Genomic DNA, 14,778 nt, shown 5'->3' on the forward strand with positions numbered 1-14,778 from the left:
CACCTCAAACTGAACATACAAGAACTGGATGAGAGTAAAAAGCAAATGCTTGCTTATCTTGATGGCTTTTACTGGTGTAAAGCTTCCGTGAGTGATGCTGCACAGAAGGGGGTATTGACTTTTAAACAATCAGCCACAACAGGTTTCTTGGAGTCTCTACACTTCCCTTCTTTATACTGAATCAGAGGGGCTCTGCATGCCACCAAGTTGAGCTTCACAGGATGTACTAGTATGACCCTAAGTGGGAGCAGGCTGAGGTGGCATTAAGGTTCACCGAATTGTCATTGATGAATTGGCATCCATCAGTCTTGGGGACTTGCTTAGAAAAGATACAGTCAGAGCAGCCCTGTGGGGGATGTCCTCTCCAGCCGTTTCTGCAGTACCTCCGGCTGTGGAAGGAGGGGAGGGAGGAGTTGGTGGTTTGAGTGTTAACTGTATGGTAATAGACCAGATGAGAGTTTGGGATTTGTACTACAGCAACTGGGTTTTGTGAGACCAGTGCAATTCTGTTCTCTTTTTAAATCTTGCACAGAAAATAAGAATAGTCTTATTTAAATACAGTGTAAAGTATTGTCATAATAAGACATTGCTAATTACTTGCTTTTGGGTATAGTTCTATGATACCGTCCATTATAAATGCTGGGTGCTCACATGAACAAGAAATAAATATATATTGTCTCTGCTCCAAAGAACTAAAATTCAGCATATCTAAGTATTTAAATTATTGTATTATTCTATCGCATGGCTGCCTGCGTCACGGAAATAAAGGAACTACAGCAACGTAGCCAACAAACCTTTAATAAAAGCATTTGCTTGAACAGCACCATGTTGGATATGGTCCATCAGAATAAAAGCAGTTTGGGGCTGTAGTGTCTTGTTAAACACATTGTAAATGTTTTTGGCAAGACGCCTGGATGAATCCAACCACCTCTGGACAGCCAGCATGTCAGAGCATTTCCGAGTGAGATGTATCATCCTGTCCTGAACCGATAGCTTTGGATAATCCTCTAATCCAAGTGATTGCTTCGACGTTGCAGCCTATTTAGTTTTGCTCAGTCTAGGATGACTTGCTGCTGGAGAGCTCAGGGTGAATTTTTAAAAAAAAGAAAAAAAAAAAAAAAAGACTGCAGCTGAATAAATGAATTTAACTCCAGCTGTCTAGGGTCCAGGTTGGTCTTATGGATGTTGCATCCTAATGTTGTATTGGCCTGTTAGAGACAGCTCCTGAGCTCTCTTGTTCCTCTGGCTTCTGGGATTTTTGCTGAGGCTGTCAAAGAGAAGGTGACTTGAAGAAGGCAGCTTGGTGTCGGTTTTGCTCTGAGGACACTGAAGCTTTTGCTTGTCCCTGTGTCTGATAGGAGTAGCCACTAGTCATGGACTGCTTGCCCTCTGCATATACCTGTCTTGTGCTCCCGCTGCCATTGCTACCTCCTTACAACGGAGCCAGACCGCTTCCCATGCTCTATAGAGACACGCAGTAGCCAAAGAACAATTGAGAAGCATTTTCCTTTAGCTGTCTGCGTGATGGTAGAGCACAGTTGTTTTCTTTGTGCTCTGGAGCTGCAAAAAAGCAATAAGTTGAAAGGTCTCCTTGGAGGATGCTGCAGAGTGGAGCATTTCGGCTAAGAGGGCTGTCCAGTTATTGCTTGTGAAACAGCGTCACATCAGGATTGTTGATCTTGCCCATGTTTTGAGGTTTGTGGAGGAAGTCAGGCACCGGGACGAAGCTTCAGAGTCCCAGTCTGCTTCCTGGCCTCTGCCTCCCACCAGGAGGACGGAGACGGGGGTGACGTCCCCTGCACGTGGGGTGGGCTGGCAAGCCAGCTGCCCAGAGCCCGCTGTACCTTGGGGAGCTGGAGCCTGCTTGTCTGAGTTTTTGGGTGGCTACATGCTTGTTTAATCCCTTCTGTTGTTGGCCAAGGAAAGTTACCGCTTGGGCTCACAAGTGAGAATGCTAAGAAAACAAAAGATTCATTGCTCTCACTTTTTTCCTCCCTTTTCCTGGCTCCACTCTTTGTTGTTCTGAGAATGGAGAAACTTCTTCCCCCTCACTCCCCCCCAAGAATCACAAACACTTTTTGTTTTGTTTGTCTTTTACAGATCAATTTTGTAGCCTGTCAACTGTTTGCACTTTTGGCTGCGTTTTGGTTTCGTATTTACTTGGGTCCCAGTCATGCCAGCTCTGCTGTTCGCCATGCATTTGCCACCCTCTTTGGAATATACTTTGCTGTCTTCTGCTTTGGGTGGTGAGTATTTAGTCACCATGTAGACAAGGCTTGGGTAAAAATATTTTTAAAATTCATATCAGCTTTTCTTAATTACATCTTTTTCGTCTTAAGGCACATTCTGTGTTATCCTAAAAAAAAAAAAAAAACAACAAAAAAACCCCAAAACCAAAAAAACCTAACCAGCATAACCATGCCAAACCCTCAAAGTAAAATGAGCCATGAAAGTATTTATAAGTGAAATATTTAATCTGTGATGTTTGTTCTGGAAGTTAAAGCCACACCAGTCTGCTGTGAAGATACCTCTTTTGGAAAAGATGTGTGTAGTTTGAATGTGCACTTTGAGCTAGGCTGCTCTTTCTCTGAATGAAACAAACACATTGACACTATCTTGTCAATAAGTATTAATCTATGTTGGATGATCAGGCTATAAGGATGTCATTGTGATAAACCATGTTTACTGATACCCTGATATGACATCACATTTATTTCATTTGCATGGAAAATTATTCCCTCACTCTGAACTGCCAGCCCCTCCAGGTCACGTAGAAATTATCTAAATACTCACTTTGTTGTCTTCAAGGTATTCCATTCATCTTTTTGTCCTGGTGATGATGAACTATGGCATTATGAATATGGCGAGTATTCCCAACATCCACAGGTGAGCTTATGTGGTTGCAAGACTGGAGCTGCCCCTCTGACAACTTCTCCCCTTTCATGGAGAAGCATGAGGGTTTTTTAGGACCACCTTCACTTCTTTCCTGCCTTTCTTTCCCAGTTACTTGAAGGAGCTTTGTTCATTCAGTTACAGAAGCAGCTGTAATCTCAATTTGTGGTTTTTGCATAGATATATTGCATTTCCCTATGAAATTGCTGGCCTCGAAAGGCAGCTTTTGCGGGCTTAAAAACTTTTGCCCAAACCTCTGGTTTCCTAAGCATAATGAAGTCATATTCTCCTTGGTCTGGTGTTCTTGAGGATGGCCTTTGACAATCCTTTTTAATGTGTTTTCCCCCTTGCTGTTTGGCCTTTAGGTATTTTCCACTTATTCTTGAGTTAGGTAGTTCAAATAAGGTCGCTGTGGCAGCTTAACTTAGTGATCTACAAAATTAAGTCTTCCATTTGGTACTAGGCTTTGAGCTTAAAAAAGTAGAAAGTACCAGAAATGTCACTACTTTGAAGCAGAAGCTTGCAGCATCATCATGAGAAATTTTTGACCATGGGATCTTTCTTTTCCCTATACAAATGTCTCAGAGGAAGGAAGATATCTAAGACTCCTAAAGGTGCTTTATCAAATGAGCACCTTCCTGGCCAAAAGGCAAAAAGCACTTTCATATGAAAATGGAAACTACGTGGTAGTTACATCTGCTTCTTTCACTGAGTAAGAGAAAGTTCATATGGAAGAACTTCTCTGCTTGGTCACTGAGCCTGCTCATGTGGGTACCATACTCTCTGTTAGAGGTCAGCACATGGAAGTTTTTAAAATTGTGTAGGTGGACTTATTTTTTTTCTTATCGATCATAATTAGGAATTCTTATTTGTAAAACTGCTACTTTATAGCAGGCTAGAAGGATGAGCTGGCCATTCTTCCCACTTTACTTTTGTGCTGGCTTCTCTAACAGCATATGGTTAATACTGTGGTTTGATTTAGGCGTGTTACAGGTGATTTCTGTCTCTGTGCGGCTGTTTCCATCGCTGCTGCTGAATGCTCACATCCCCATCAGGCTGGGCTGGGCAACAGAAACCCTTTATTCGTTTGTCTTCAGGGCCAGGGCTGTCTGAGGGTCTAATGCTCAGATAATCATCTCTGCTTCTTCTTTATCTCTTCCTGAGGCGACCCCTCTCTAATATCCAAATGGCAACCATTACTTATGATTTGTCTAGGATTGTTTAGAAATGTGAACCGTTACAGGCTTGTCTATAGCAGTCACTAGCATTTTGCACCAGCAAGACAGATATTAATCAAGGAGCTTTTTTTCCACCCCCTCACTGAGTGCAAAGCCCAGAAGTCCAGAGGTAATGAATAATTAAAAAAAAAAAAAAGTAATTGGACAATGTTAATGAAAGAAATGCCATCCAGAGACCAGAAGGAAAAGGTGCTAAGAATGTGTATTACTTGTCTCCTGGTCATTGTCCCTGCCCATCACTTGGGGGAAATGCAGGAGTTATTCATTGTGGATCAGAGGAACCAAGTCTACAGAGGGAATCATCCAATACACTTACGTCTTCCTAGAGAAGTGGAGGTGGTGGTGGTAGGGAAATGGGCACAGTTTCAACTGGAAACCCCCTCACTCTTACTGTTCAGCCAATTAGCCACAATGGAAAAAAATAGCTGTACACTGCAGCACAAATTAAGCCGGTTAATATAATGTCGCCCACTGCTGCGAGATAGCCATGCGTTGATTTGAATCAATGCGAAATAGCACTCCAACGTGCTGAAAAACCTTAGGAAGGCTGGGAGGATTGGGTTAGGACTTTTCTACTATATTCCACTACCCATAGCAGTGTGACTCAAAGTACATCCATATTATTAATTTTGGCAAAATAACGGTGTATTCAAGCTGCTTGAGAATAAGCTTGAAAAATGCCAGTTTAAGGGCTGGACCTGTACATTCAGAGGGCCTGTAAGAGCACTGGATCCTTCATAGCGGGGGTGCAAAACTTGGCTTTTTTTCCACCCAAAACACAAGTGGAAGTGAACAAATGGAGTAAAGAAACTACATATTTTAACCTGCATGCTCCTTCCCCTGGTTATTTTCTGCTAGTTTGCTCTCTGATGAGGCTTCCAGCCTTCAAGGCCTATAAATGGACAAATTAATCCAGCATCAGAAATGCTCCCAGCTGCAGCAGCAATTCAGTATATCTGCCCCTGCTTGCCCCCCTTTCAATCTAGGTGCTTTACAATTATTTAAGCGTTGAGGCCTATTTTAGATGCTTCATCCCACCTGTTCAACAAGGCCAAGTGCGAGGTCCTGCACCTGGGTGGGGGCAATCCCAAACACGCATACAGGTTGGGCAATGAGTGAGTGGATTGAGAGCAGCCCTGAGGAGAAGGACTTGGTGGTGTTGGTTGATGAGAAGCTCAACATGACCCGGCAATGTGCGCTCACAGCCCAGAACACCAACCGTATCCTGGGCTGCATCAAAAAAGGCATAACCAGCAGGTCGAGGGAGGGATTCTGTCCCTCTGCTCCCCTCTGGTGAGACCCCACCTGGGGTATTGCCTTCAGCTCTGGGGCCCCCAACATCAGAAGGACATGGACCTGTTGGAGCAGGTCCAGAGGAGGGCCACAGAGATGGTCAGGGACTGGAGCACCTCTCCTATGAAGACAGGCTGAGAGTTGGGGTTGTTCAGCCTGGAGAAGAGAAGTCTCCAGGGAGACCTTATAGCGGCCTTCCAGTACCTAAAGGGGGCTTACAAGAAAGCCGGAGAGGGACTTTTTAGAAGGGCATGTAGTGATAGGACAAGGGGCAATGGTTTTAAACTGAAAGAGGGTAGATTTAGGTTAGATGTAAGTAAATTCTTTACTCTGAGGGTGGTGAGGTGCTGGAGCAGGTTGCCCGGAGAGGCTGTGGATGCCCCATCCCTGGCAGTGTTCAAGGGCAGGTTGGATGAGGCTTTGAACAACCTGCTCTAGTGGAAGGTGTCCCTGCCCATGGCAGGGGGGTTGGAACTAGGTGATCTTTAAAGTCCCTTCCAACCCAAACCATTCTATGATCTATCACCATTACATGTCTGAGCTGGGTGACTTGCCTTTGGAGGGATGCTTTCCATTTTCTGTTGATGAGAGGGAGCCCAAGGGCCTCTCTGAGGCTGGACTGGATGCCTGACCCAGATAAAATAAGATTAATTCTGCTCTGAATCTCCTGAAGAAGCTGTCATGTCCCTCAGTCTGCCTTTCATCCAGCTGTTTGCTGTGGGCCATATGACCTGGAGGTTGCCTTGCCATCCATCACTGTCACTCACACTGCAGTTTGTTAGTCCCCATGGAGGAAAAACCCATTTCTTTTAAAGCCATAGTCTTGTTCCTCTGTAGAGTTTTGCGTCTTCTCCTCCACGTGACTATTTTCTCCTGGTGTGGGGGACAGCAGTAGACTTGGTCCTGGCCTGTCCATGTGATGCAAGCCTTCCATTCTGGTGTCCCAGCTCTCTGTTGCACTGTCTAGTTTGCTTCATTTGTCAGTCTTATTTCCAAATATCCATCTGCTTCTTACCTCCCCTTTCTTGCTCAGGTAAATACAGGGAGAAGTTAGTTGTAGGAAAGGCTGCATCTGCCCCACCTAGATACTGCAATGCCTCCAGCCCTCAGACCATTCAACTCTTCAGATAGAGTCATGCTATCGTCCTGCCTAACATAATTTTGTGATGATCTTGAAAAACTGAGTGAAGTTGTCAAGCTCTGCTTAAGGAATGCTTCTTCTGGAAAGGGGCATCTTTCAGCATTTAGAGCTGAAAAGATTAGGCTACATGTCAGTATCTGCCTTTACACAAAGTCAGAAGAGAGGAAGTATCTTAAACTTGAAATGTTTTAGTTTCTGGTAGATCTGAGGAAGAGTTGTACATGTAAATAAAGAACATTTACAGATAAAAAAAGGCAATGGATAACTTCAGTGATGCATTTACAGTATCATCTGGTTTCAAATACTTGAGTCAGACAGCAATTTCAAATTAATATGTGAGGGTGGGAACACTGAAATTGAAATGCCCAACTTGAAGTGATCCTATTTCTTCTTTTTTCCCACCCCCCTCGTGAGGAGACACCTCCGTAATGTTTCAGCTGGGTACACAAAACCATCAGTCCTCTTTGAAAATTTCTGCCAGATCTTGTAACATATCTTCAGACTTGTTAACAACCTAATTTGCGAAAATCAAACTCCACTCCTAAGCAAGCCCAAACCCAATTTGAGTGATTCTAGTTCTTGTTGGTACTTGTGTTGGTAACTGTGTTCTGTATGTTATGTTTTTAGGTACTCCTTTGTCGTAGCTATGGGATACCTCACGTTGTGCCACATAAGCCGAATATACATATTTCATTATGGTATTCTCACTACAGATTTTTCCGGGTGAGTGAGTCTGCAAGCTGGGTCCTGTGTCAATTAGTATTAGTTAAATTTAGTACGTTTTAAGAATAATTTTTATGTTATCTGGGGAGCACCTGCAATTTTGTTTCCCTTAAGCTTTTTCTAAGACTTTTTTTTTTTTTTTTTTTAGGAAGGAATAAACACTATATGATTTTTGCATTGACTCATTGTTTCTGCTGTCTTCTTGCTAGGCACTATCTAGTTAGGATGGTAGAGCTTGGTTAGCTAGACTTCCACCTCGAGCAGCCCTGGCAAGTGGCGTGGCTGGTGCTCTGGTCCCTGGTGGTCTGTGCCCAGAGGTGAGGTGGGCTGCTCTCCTCCCACCTTACTAGGCACAGCCATCGGCTCTGGGTCGTCCTTTCCCACTTTCTTATTTACCTTGATGCTCCGAATGGGAAGGTGTTTCCCACCCCAGGCACCCCAGCGGGTGGGAGGGGAGGACTTGGGCAGGGACTGAGTGCCTGGGGGAGCTGGGACGTGGGTGGGTGGGTAACTGGCACAGAGAGACACGAGATCAGCTTTCGCTGTCGGCGCCGGTCTTACGGGTTCTCTCAGCAGATTGTGGCTGCTGTTTAAATAGCACAACTTTTTATATGCCATGCATTTCTGTGGAACACTGTTTTTCATATATACTGTAGTCTCTGATTTCACTGAAGCAGTAGAGGATGCTTTGCAAAAATACGAACAGCTAACCCTATATATTTTGTTTATGAGAGGAAGGCATGCTTTTGCATGATTTAGAAACAATGTGCTAATCTATATTCCACTTGTTTAACTGAATGTCTGAATACGGAGTCATTAGTAACATACTATGAAAGATTTCTGTAAACCGGCACAGTGAGTTGTAGATGCCTCTTCCAAGCCTCTGTCATCTTACAGGCATAGAGTAGGAAACCGAAGGTTTTTGCTGTCTGTGTGCATGTGTCTCTGTGTAAGGTGGTGGGTTTAAGCATTTAATTAAATTTCAGGGGGTGGGAGGGGAAGTTCCTCTGAGACTTTTGAGGTTTTTTTTTATTAGAGGAGGGGGTAGAAAAGGGAACTCTTATATTTAGAGAAATTTAGTTCTATAATTTTTTCTGCGGTTCTTTTAATACACAAAAAATAGCATGTCCTGAAAGAGCATGACGTACCAAGAAGCCTATAAATGGGATTGGAATGCTATAGCTCTGTGTGTGTATGAGACGGAGAAATGCGAGAGAGCATGTTTTTCTGAATAGTGCATTCAGAAATGCACTGTGAGGTGTGTTAGCTGTCTCTCTCTGAAGACATGTAATAAAGATCCAGCTGAGACTGGGGGTGGAAGAAGAGGAATGGTAGTTGGTTAAATTATAGACTATGTAGCATTTTCTTCTCTCTTGGTGAAAAAGGAGGTAGGTACTCTTACCTAATGACAAGCTTGAGGATGATAATGGTACTGCAAGAATAATACTTGAACTTTGTTGTTTGATTTTTGTCCTGATGTTTCAAGATATAAATGAATTCCTAAACTTCAGTCAAACATAAAACTGTGAAGTAGTAAACAAATGGAAAATGTAGTTTGGATATGAACTACATCTTCATGGCATATTTTAAAAACTAAGAATAAATAAAAATGTTGTAGTGGTATTAATAAAAACTTGCAATCCAAAGTGCTGAAACCCAGGTCAGCTTCATAAATCTGTCTTAAAACCTGTTTTCCTCAGCTGTAAATAATATGTGCCCACTGAGGCTTTATGCACATACCTAAACAGATGTGATGACCCAGAAAGACAAAATACACCCCCTACCACAGTTTTACCACGCATGAGCAGCAACTGACCCTCCTCTTGCTTGTTCTCCCACGTTTGATGGTTCCACATCTATTGCATGGCAGTTCTAGTGCCATCAGCTTTCCAATGTCAGCTCCCCAAAGTGACCAGCCAGGTGTTAAATGAGCGTTTCCCAGTGTTGGTGCTGAAAGCTGACATACCTCGTTCGCTTTCTTGACCTGCTTTGTGCACTTAACAGTTTGCGTGCATAACCCTTTTGATGTGTGCTTGCAAATATTTTTTTTTTTGGTTCTTTAGTAATGGTTGTGCTGTTCGTTTGGAGTCCCCCCATTTTGAGAACGCAGCTTATAAAATGCAGGTAGAGATGGAGCAGACAAGGTAACTTTTGAGTCATATCTTAAGTAATCTGGAAAATCAAACTGTGACTCATCACTTCAAGGTTAAGTAGTAAGGAAACTTGTTCCTTACTGGTGAATAGTTAATTCTTCTAAATCGTGCCAAAGGTAGGTTTGATCACTGGCTCCCACAGTCAGAACTACTTAAGCTGCTTGCAGCAATTTCTTGATTTAAGAGTTTTTCATGTATTGCATAGTACTTGGATGAAAACTCCTTTTTTTTTTAAAAAAAAGTGCCATGTTTTAATGAAAACCAGTTCCAGTGTGCTACACTTTAATTACGTTTTAAAAAATTTATATATATTTTATCAAAGTCCTTTCATTTATATTATTTCACAAAAATGTGGTGACATAGTTTAAGAGTTTTCTTTTGACTACTTTCTCAAAGAAAACTATTCATTTTTGAACACTAATTGAAAAATAACTGAATGCTGTGCTCCCCCCTTAATTCAAGTCAGTCTTTGAGAGAAACATGCATATTTTATTTTGCTTGGTTTGCCATGGCATTTATACATTGTACCTAGGAAAACTAAATCCTAACTCTTTCTTTCTCTTTTTCTTTCTCATTTCTTCTTCTTTATGCTAAGAGGATTATGCTGGTAAGTTGCCTGGTTTCTATACAACTTTATAAAAATGGTAATACTAACATACAGTTTGGGGTTGTTTTTTTTTTTCCTTTGTATCACAGGCTCAGACCAAGTATAGTAATATTATGGCTTTAGGGAGAAATTAGTTTAAAATAAATCAGGGGATCTTGATTGGGATTTTTGGAAACTAGTAATAGATATGGTTTTAATCAAGCAAGCTAGATGAACAAATGCCATATGCATATGATCATCTGGACAGAATTCAGAGTTGCTCCTCATCTCTATGAAGTTGTGTCTGCTTTAATCCTTTGCTTGATTAAGACCATAGATGTTTTTGATGTCCTCCCTGAATTCTTGCAGTGCCTGAGCAAAATTTCCTACTACTGCAGCTCATTGGGTGAATGTCAGGGAATGATTGTGCATATGTGAGTTTCTTGGTGCCATTCCTTGCAGAAAAGAAACTCAGTTTGTGAAAATCACTACACACGCTGGCATTGCTTTCAGTCTTCTGTTGGTCTTAAAGAGACCAGAGCTGAATTATCAGGGAGACTCGAGCAGCTTCCCTCCCTACAGATGTCAAATCTCTACCTCGTACATGAGTGTTTTGGTGGACATCGCACTCCAGAAGGAATGGACATCTTTCTCTGTTTGCTCTATCCCAAATGCGAATAGCAGCTGGATTCTCAGCAAACCACTTAGGAAGGGATGGTCATTGAAAGAGGCCTCTCAAAAAGCTGTATAAGCAGAGACTTTAGTAACAAGTGTCACTTCAGGCAGTGAATTTTTATTAGGAGGCTAGTGCTTTTTTGCTGGTTTTCCCCCTCTCAGTGGCTTAGCATCAACCACAAAAGAAAGGAACAAAGGTACAACAGCCGGTCTTTACAGAGGAAATACATTTGCTGATGGAAACAAGCATGGATGTATTCCGTTACCATGTGAAAACCCAATGCAGAAACACTAACTGGTCCTGCGAGTTCAGTCGGTTATTTTTATTTTATCATGAAGCGCAAGACGTTGTCGGCAGCGTGCGTTCCAGCAGCTCTGGGTAACTTTGGTCGGCAGCGCGTCCCCAGAGGCAGTACAGCAGCGCAGGTGCAGGGTGAGGGAGGGCAGGCAGTTTTCTGTGCCCGCTGGCTGCTTGGCTGCTCCGCTGGGCGTTTGTCCGCTTGAAATTGCACTGAGATCGCTTACCGTTGCTTACACAAGTCCTGCAAGAGCTGCAGTGTGGAAATGAGCCAAAATTCAAGCAGGCAGTCGCTACTAGAGAGCTCCACGCATCCAGTACATCCCCAGACACTTCTCCAGAAGTCAATACTCTCTTAAGTGAAATGCTTCTACCATGAAAGCGTAAGAAACGCTTTTGGGGAGCTTTCACCAAAAAAACCACATGAAGCAAATTGGAAGTTGCTGTGGAGGCATGAGTGTGTTCAGTGAAGTATTTTTTCCTCTGTGTGCTTCAGCACTTCTTCATTTTGCTGTCGAAAGCAGAAGTGAGAGCCCGCTGCCGGTGGTGGCCCTGGCTTGGCGATGCCCTCGGCAGCATGGTTAAGGTCGTAGCAGAGTGTGACTGTGTGAACTTCTCATCGTGGCTTCAGGGCTAAAGAGATAAACCTGAAATAAATGTTTGCCGCTTTGGAGTCTTGTCTGCAATGAGCCTTTTGACTCCACCTCCTCTCTTAGTGAAATCAGGTCAGTGGAAACTATTTCTAGTGAGCGTGTGCCAGACTCCTCCATGGGATTACCTAAGGTCAGGCAGACTCTGCTTGGAAAATGTCTTTTCTCTTGTAAGCACCGACGCTTGTTCAGTGCAGAAGTCAGCCTGTGATATGGGGAGGATCCCCACAGCAGGCTACAATTGTTGTGGACATCTTTAGTTCCACTGGCTTCTGCTTCTGGGCAAATTTTTTATGTCGGGGCAAGGCATGTTTAAAAATGACATTAACTGGTAAGTTTTCATTTTGAAAGTTTAATTAGAAGGGTAAGTCCATCTATTGAGCATTCTCTGTAAAGTGTTGCATCTTTGTCTTGTGTTATTTTTCAAGGCATCTAACATAAGGTAAAGACAGTTTGGGTTTTTTTTTTTTTATTTGTTAAAATTTCCGATTTTATACTGACTTCCTGGGACAACTTCTTGACTTTTTTTTTTTTTTTTTTTTTTTAAATTAAAAGTTGGCCACTATGGTTTGTGTGTAGGAGGTACAATGCAGCTACAACCTGAGATTAAACTCTTGGCCAATATATAAAACATTGCAGGGGGGGAAGTCACACCACAGTTAAATCAAATTCTGTGTTTCTGTGCTAGTTTTTAACTGCAGTGCTTGGTAGGACAGGTGAAGAGGAGAGGATGTGGAATCACCATTCTGCATGTGGCTGCGAAGTGACTGGAAGCTGTTCAAATATGATCGTGTTCAATTCATTTAGTCTTCTTATATGTGTTTTATTTCAAATGCTTCCTCCCTACGGGTAGGTCTTCATGCTTCATCTGTAAATGCAAGTATAGTAGGTAGATTTTCTTTTTAAATTCAACCTAATAATTTGGCCCACTCCGATAACCTCTGCGTGTCTCAAAATTTGGGAGAAAGGTTATTAAAAGTTTTACAGTTTTGTTAACTCCCCTTCTTGTTTGTAACACTACTGACTTTTTCCAGTAGAGTCTAAGGTTTAAAACATTATCATGTTGGAAACAGCCGACTGTGTGATGTGATGCTGTATTTTATCAACTTAATGTTTTTGCTGTTTAAAATTAGAGCTTGTCTGAAAGGCTGAATAGAAATGACAATTCAATACTCTGGTATTGCCAAGTTTTAATAATCAAAACTCACATGTATTTTTAGGAAATGATGATACTATTTTTCCCCCTAAATTAAATGTATTTTCCTTGTCTAATTTTTAATGTTGTTTCAAGACTTGCATCCTCATGCATTGCTCTGCAAATATGAGGGAAAGGACTATTTTTCATTCTGAAGAAACAAAAACAGTCTTAGACTTGCTCTGTGTGTGTGTGTGATGAGGTGAGATTGGGTGAGTCCCCAGGGAGGAGTGGAGATGGGTGTGGGTGTGCAGAAGGTGGGGGACATCTGCACCCCAAAGGGATGCCAAAACAAGGGATAGCTCCAGTACTGCTGTAGTTTTGCTGTGCTCTGCCCTTTCCTACAGCGAAGGCTTCATCCCCCAGTGAGATCAAGTCAGTGGGGGAATGGTAGATGGGTGGAAGATGCTCCCTGTTCACCTGAAACCTTGCTTACCCTTTGCACGAAGCATTTAATGATATCTGATACTGATCTTGTGAAAGATTTAGAGGGGGTCATCCCGTTGCCACTATATAGCAGGCTTCCACCTTGCCGAGTAGGGTATAGAAGAGGTACGTCGATATGCAGTACAATGATGGCAGGAGAGAGAACCGAAGGTATCTCAGATGCCCTTTGTGGGTCTCCCTCCCCGCCACGGTGCCAGCAGCATCACTGCTGTGCTCACTCGTCTCCTCTGGAGCTGGGATTTGAGGGAGGCAGACTGTCCATCTTTTCTGATTAAAGCGCAGGAGAGGCTGACTTGTTCTGCCTGGTTACAACTTGCCGTCAATGAGGTGAGGAATTCCTAATATAGATGAAGAGAATCACTCTCTCTTCTGTGTTTATACGTTGTATGACTGTAGTGCAGGCTGCACTTCTGCTTCCCTCAGTTAATCAGCACATCAGGATTGTTTGCATTTTGGTTCTCTCTGGCTTACAGTGGGGGGGCCCAATTTTCTAAGACAAGCGTCTAAATTTAGGCACTTAAAGGCGTACAGTTTTGGCTCTGAGCCTGAGGTTTAAAGTTACCCACTTCAATATTGGCATAAAGTCCTTGCTGTAAGAAACACATGCAACAAATTGAACCAATTTGAAACAAGTGTTAGCGTTCATCCATAAAGCTAAAAGGTCAAGCACTGACAAAAGAAAAATCTGTGTTTGTCGCAGTAGAACTGCTGGTTCACTGACAGCCTCTGTCTCTCTTAAGGATTAAAAAAAAAAAAATCAGCTTTTTCGTATGCTTAAAGGATTGGGATTTGTGTATCTTTGAAAGCAAAGCTAAATTTTGTCTGAATGGGAAAATGTACTTTGAGAAATAGGATGTTGAAGATAATGGTGAAAATAGCTTATAAATAACTTTTCTTGAAAGATGAATTGGAATAAAAATTAGAATGACTATTTCACAATATTGGAGCTGCCTGGAAGGTTGAAAAGTCATTGCTGAATTCGTCCATCCCTCAGCTGCAATCAGGGGTCTAGGTGACCCAAGGGGAGCTGCTGCGCAAAACCTTGTGTTACAATTGTATTCCAGATCTGTGTATATTTAAGCTTGTTCTGGATTTTATGTGCAAGCTTTTTTACTGACGTTTCAAGTAGAGGCTGCTGGAATGATGAAAATTGTTTCTGATTAAGAAATTGGCTGATGCTGCATGTTCTCTGTTTTTGGGTAGAAAATGCAAATTACTCTACCCACGCAGAATTACATGTAGACTCTTGAAAAAGATCAGCCATATTTAGTATTTTAAAAAAAAAAGACCACTTATGATGAAAGAATCTCTTTTTCCAGTATTCTTGTGTTTACCATGCTCAGCATATGAATTATCTTGAAAATCAGTTTGATTTATCATAGTGGGATAATCAGATTGCAAACAGTTTATCTTAGCCATTGGATTTACATTTGATTGTAACTAGTAGGTCAGTTTAGTTGAGAATGATTCAGAATCTCTTGAAAATC

General features: G+C 42.2%; 1 protein-coding gene across 4 annotated transcripts in view; it reads left to right on the top strand.

Annotated features, from left to right (window-relative positions):
• MBOAT1 (membrane bound glycerophospholipid O-acyltransferase 1) overlaps positions 1–14,778 on the top strand; it is a 58,689-nt gene that overhangs the window by 21,983 nt on the left and 21,928 nt on the right. For 3 of the 4 annotated variants that reach the window (XR_012653737.1, XM_075052238.1, XM_075052239.1), the window contains 3 exons: positions 2,101–2,246; positions 2,809–2,886; positions 7,192–7,287. Coding sequence is in view for 3 of the 4 variants with exons in the window: in XM_075052238.1 (XP_074908339.1) it covers positions 2,101–2,246; positions 2,809–2,886; positions 7,192–7,287 (320 nt within the window). In the remaining variant the exon portion in view is untranslated. The remainder of the gene's footprint in view (positions 1–2,100; positions 2,247–2,808; positions 2,887–7,191; positions 7,288–14,778) is intronic. The other variant, XM_075052240.1, reaches the window with a different exon arrangement.

Source organism: Buteo buteo, chromosome 20 (assembly GCF_964188355.1).
Source record: "Buteo buteo chromosome 20, bButBut1.hap1.1, whole genome shotgun sequence".
Lineage (NCBI taxonomy): Eukaryota > Metazoa > Chordata > Aves > Accipitriformes > Accipitridae > Buteo > Buteo buteo.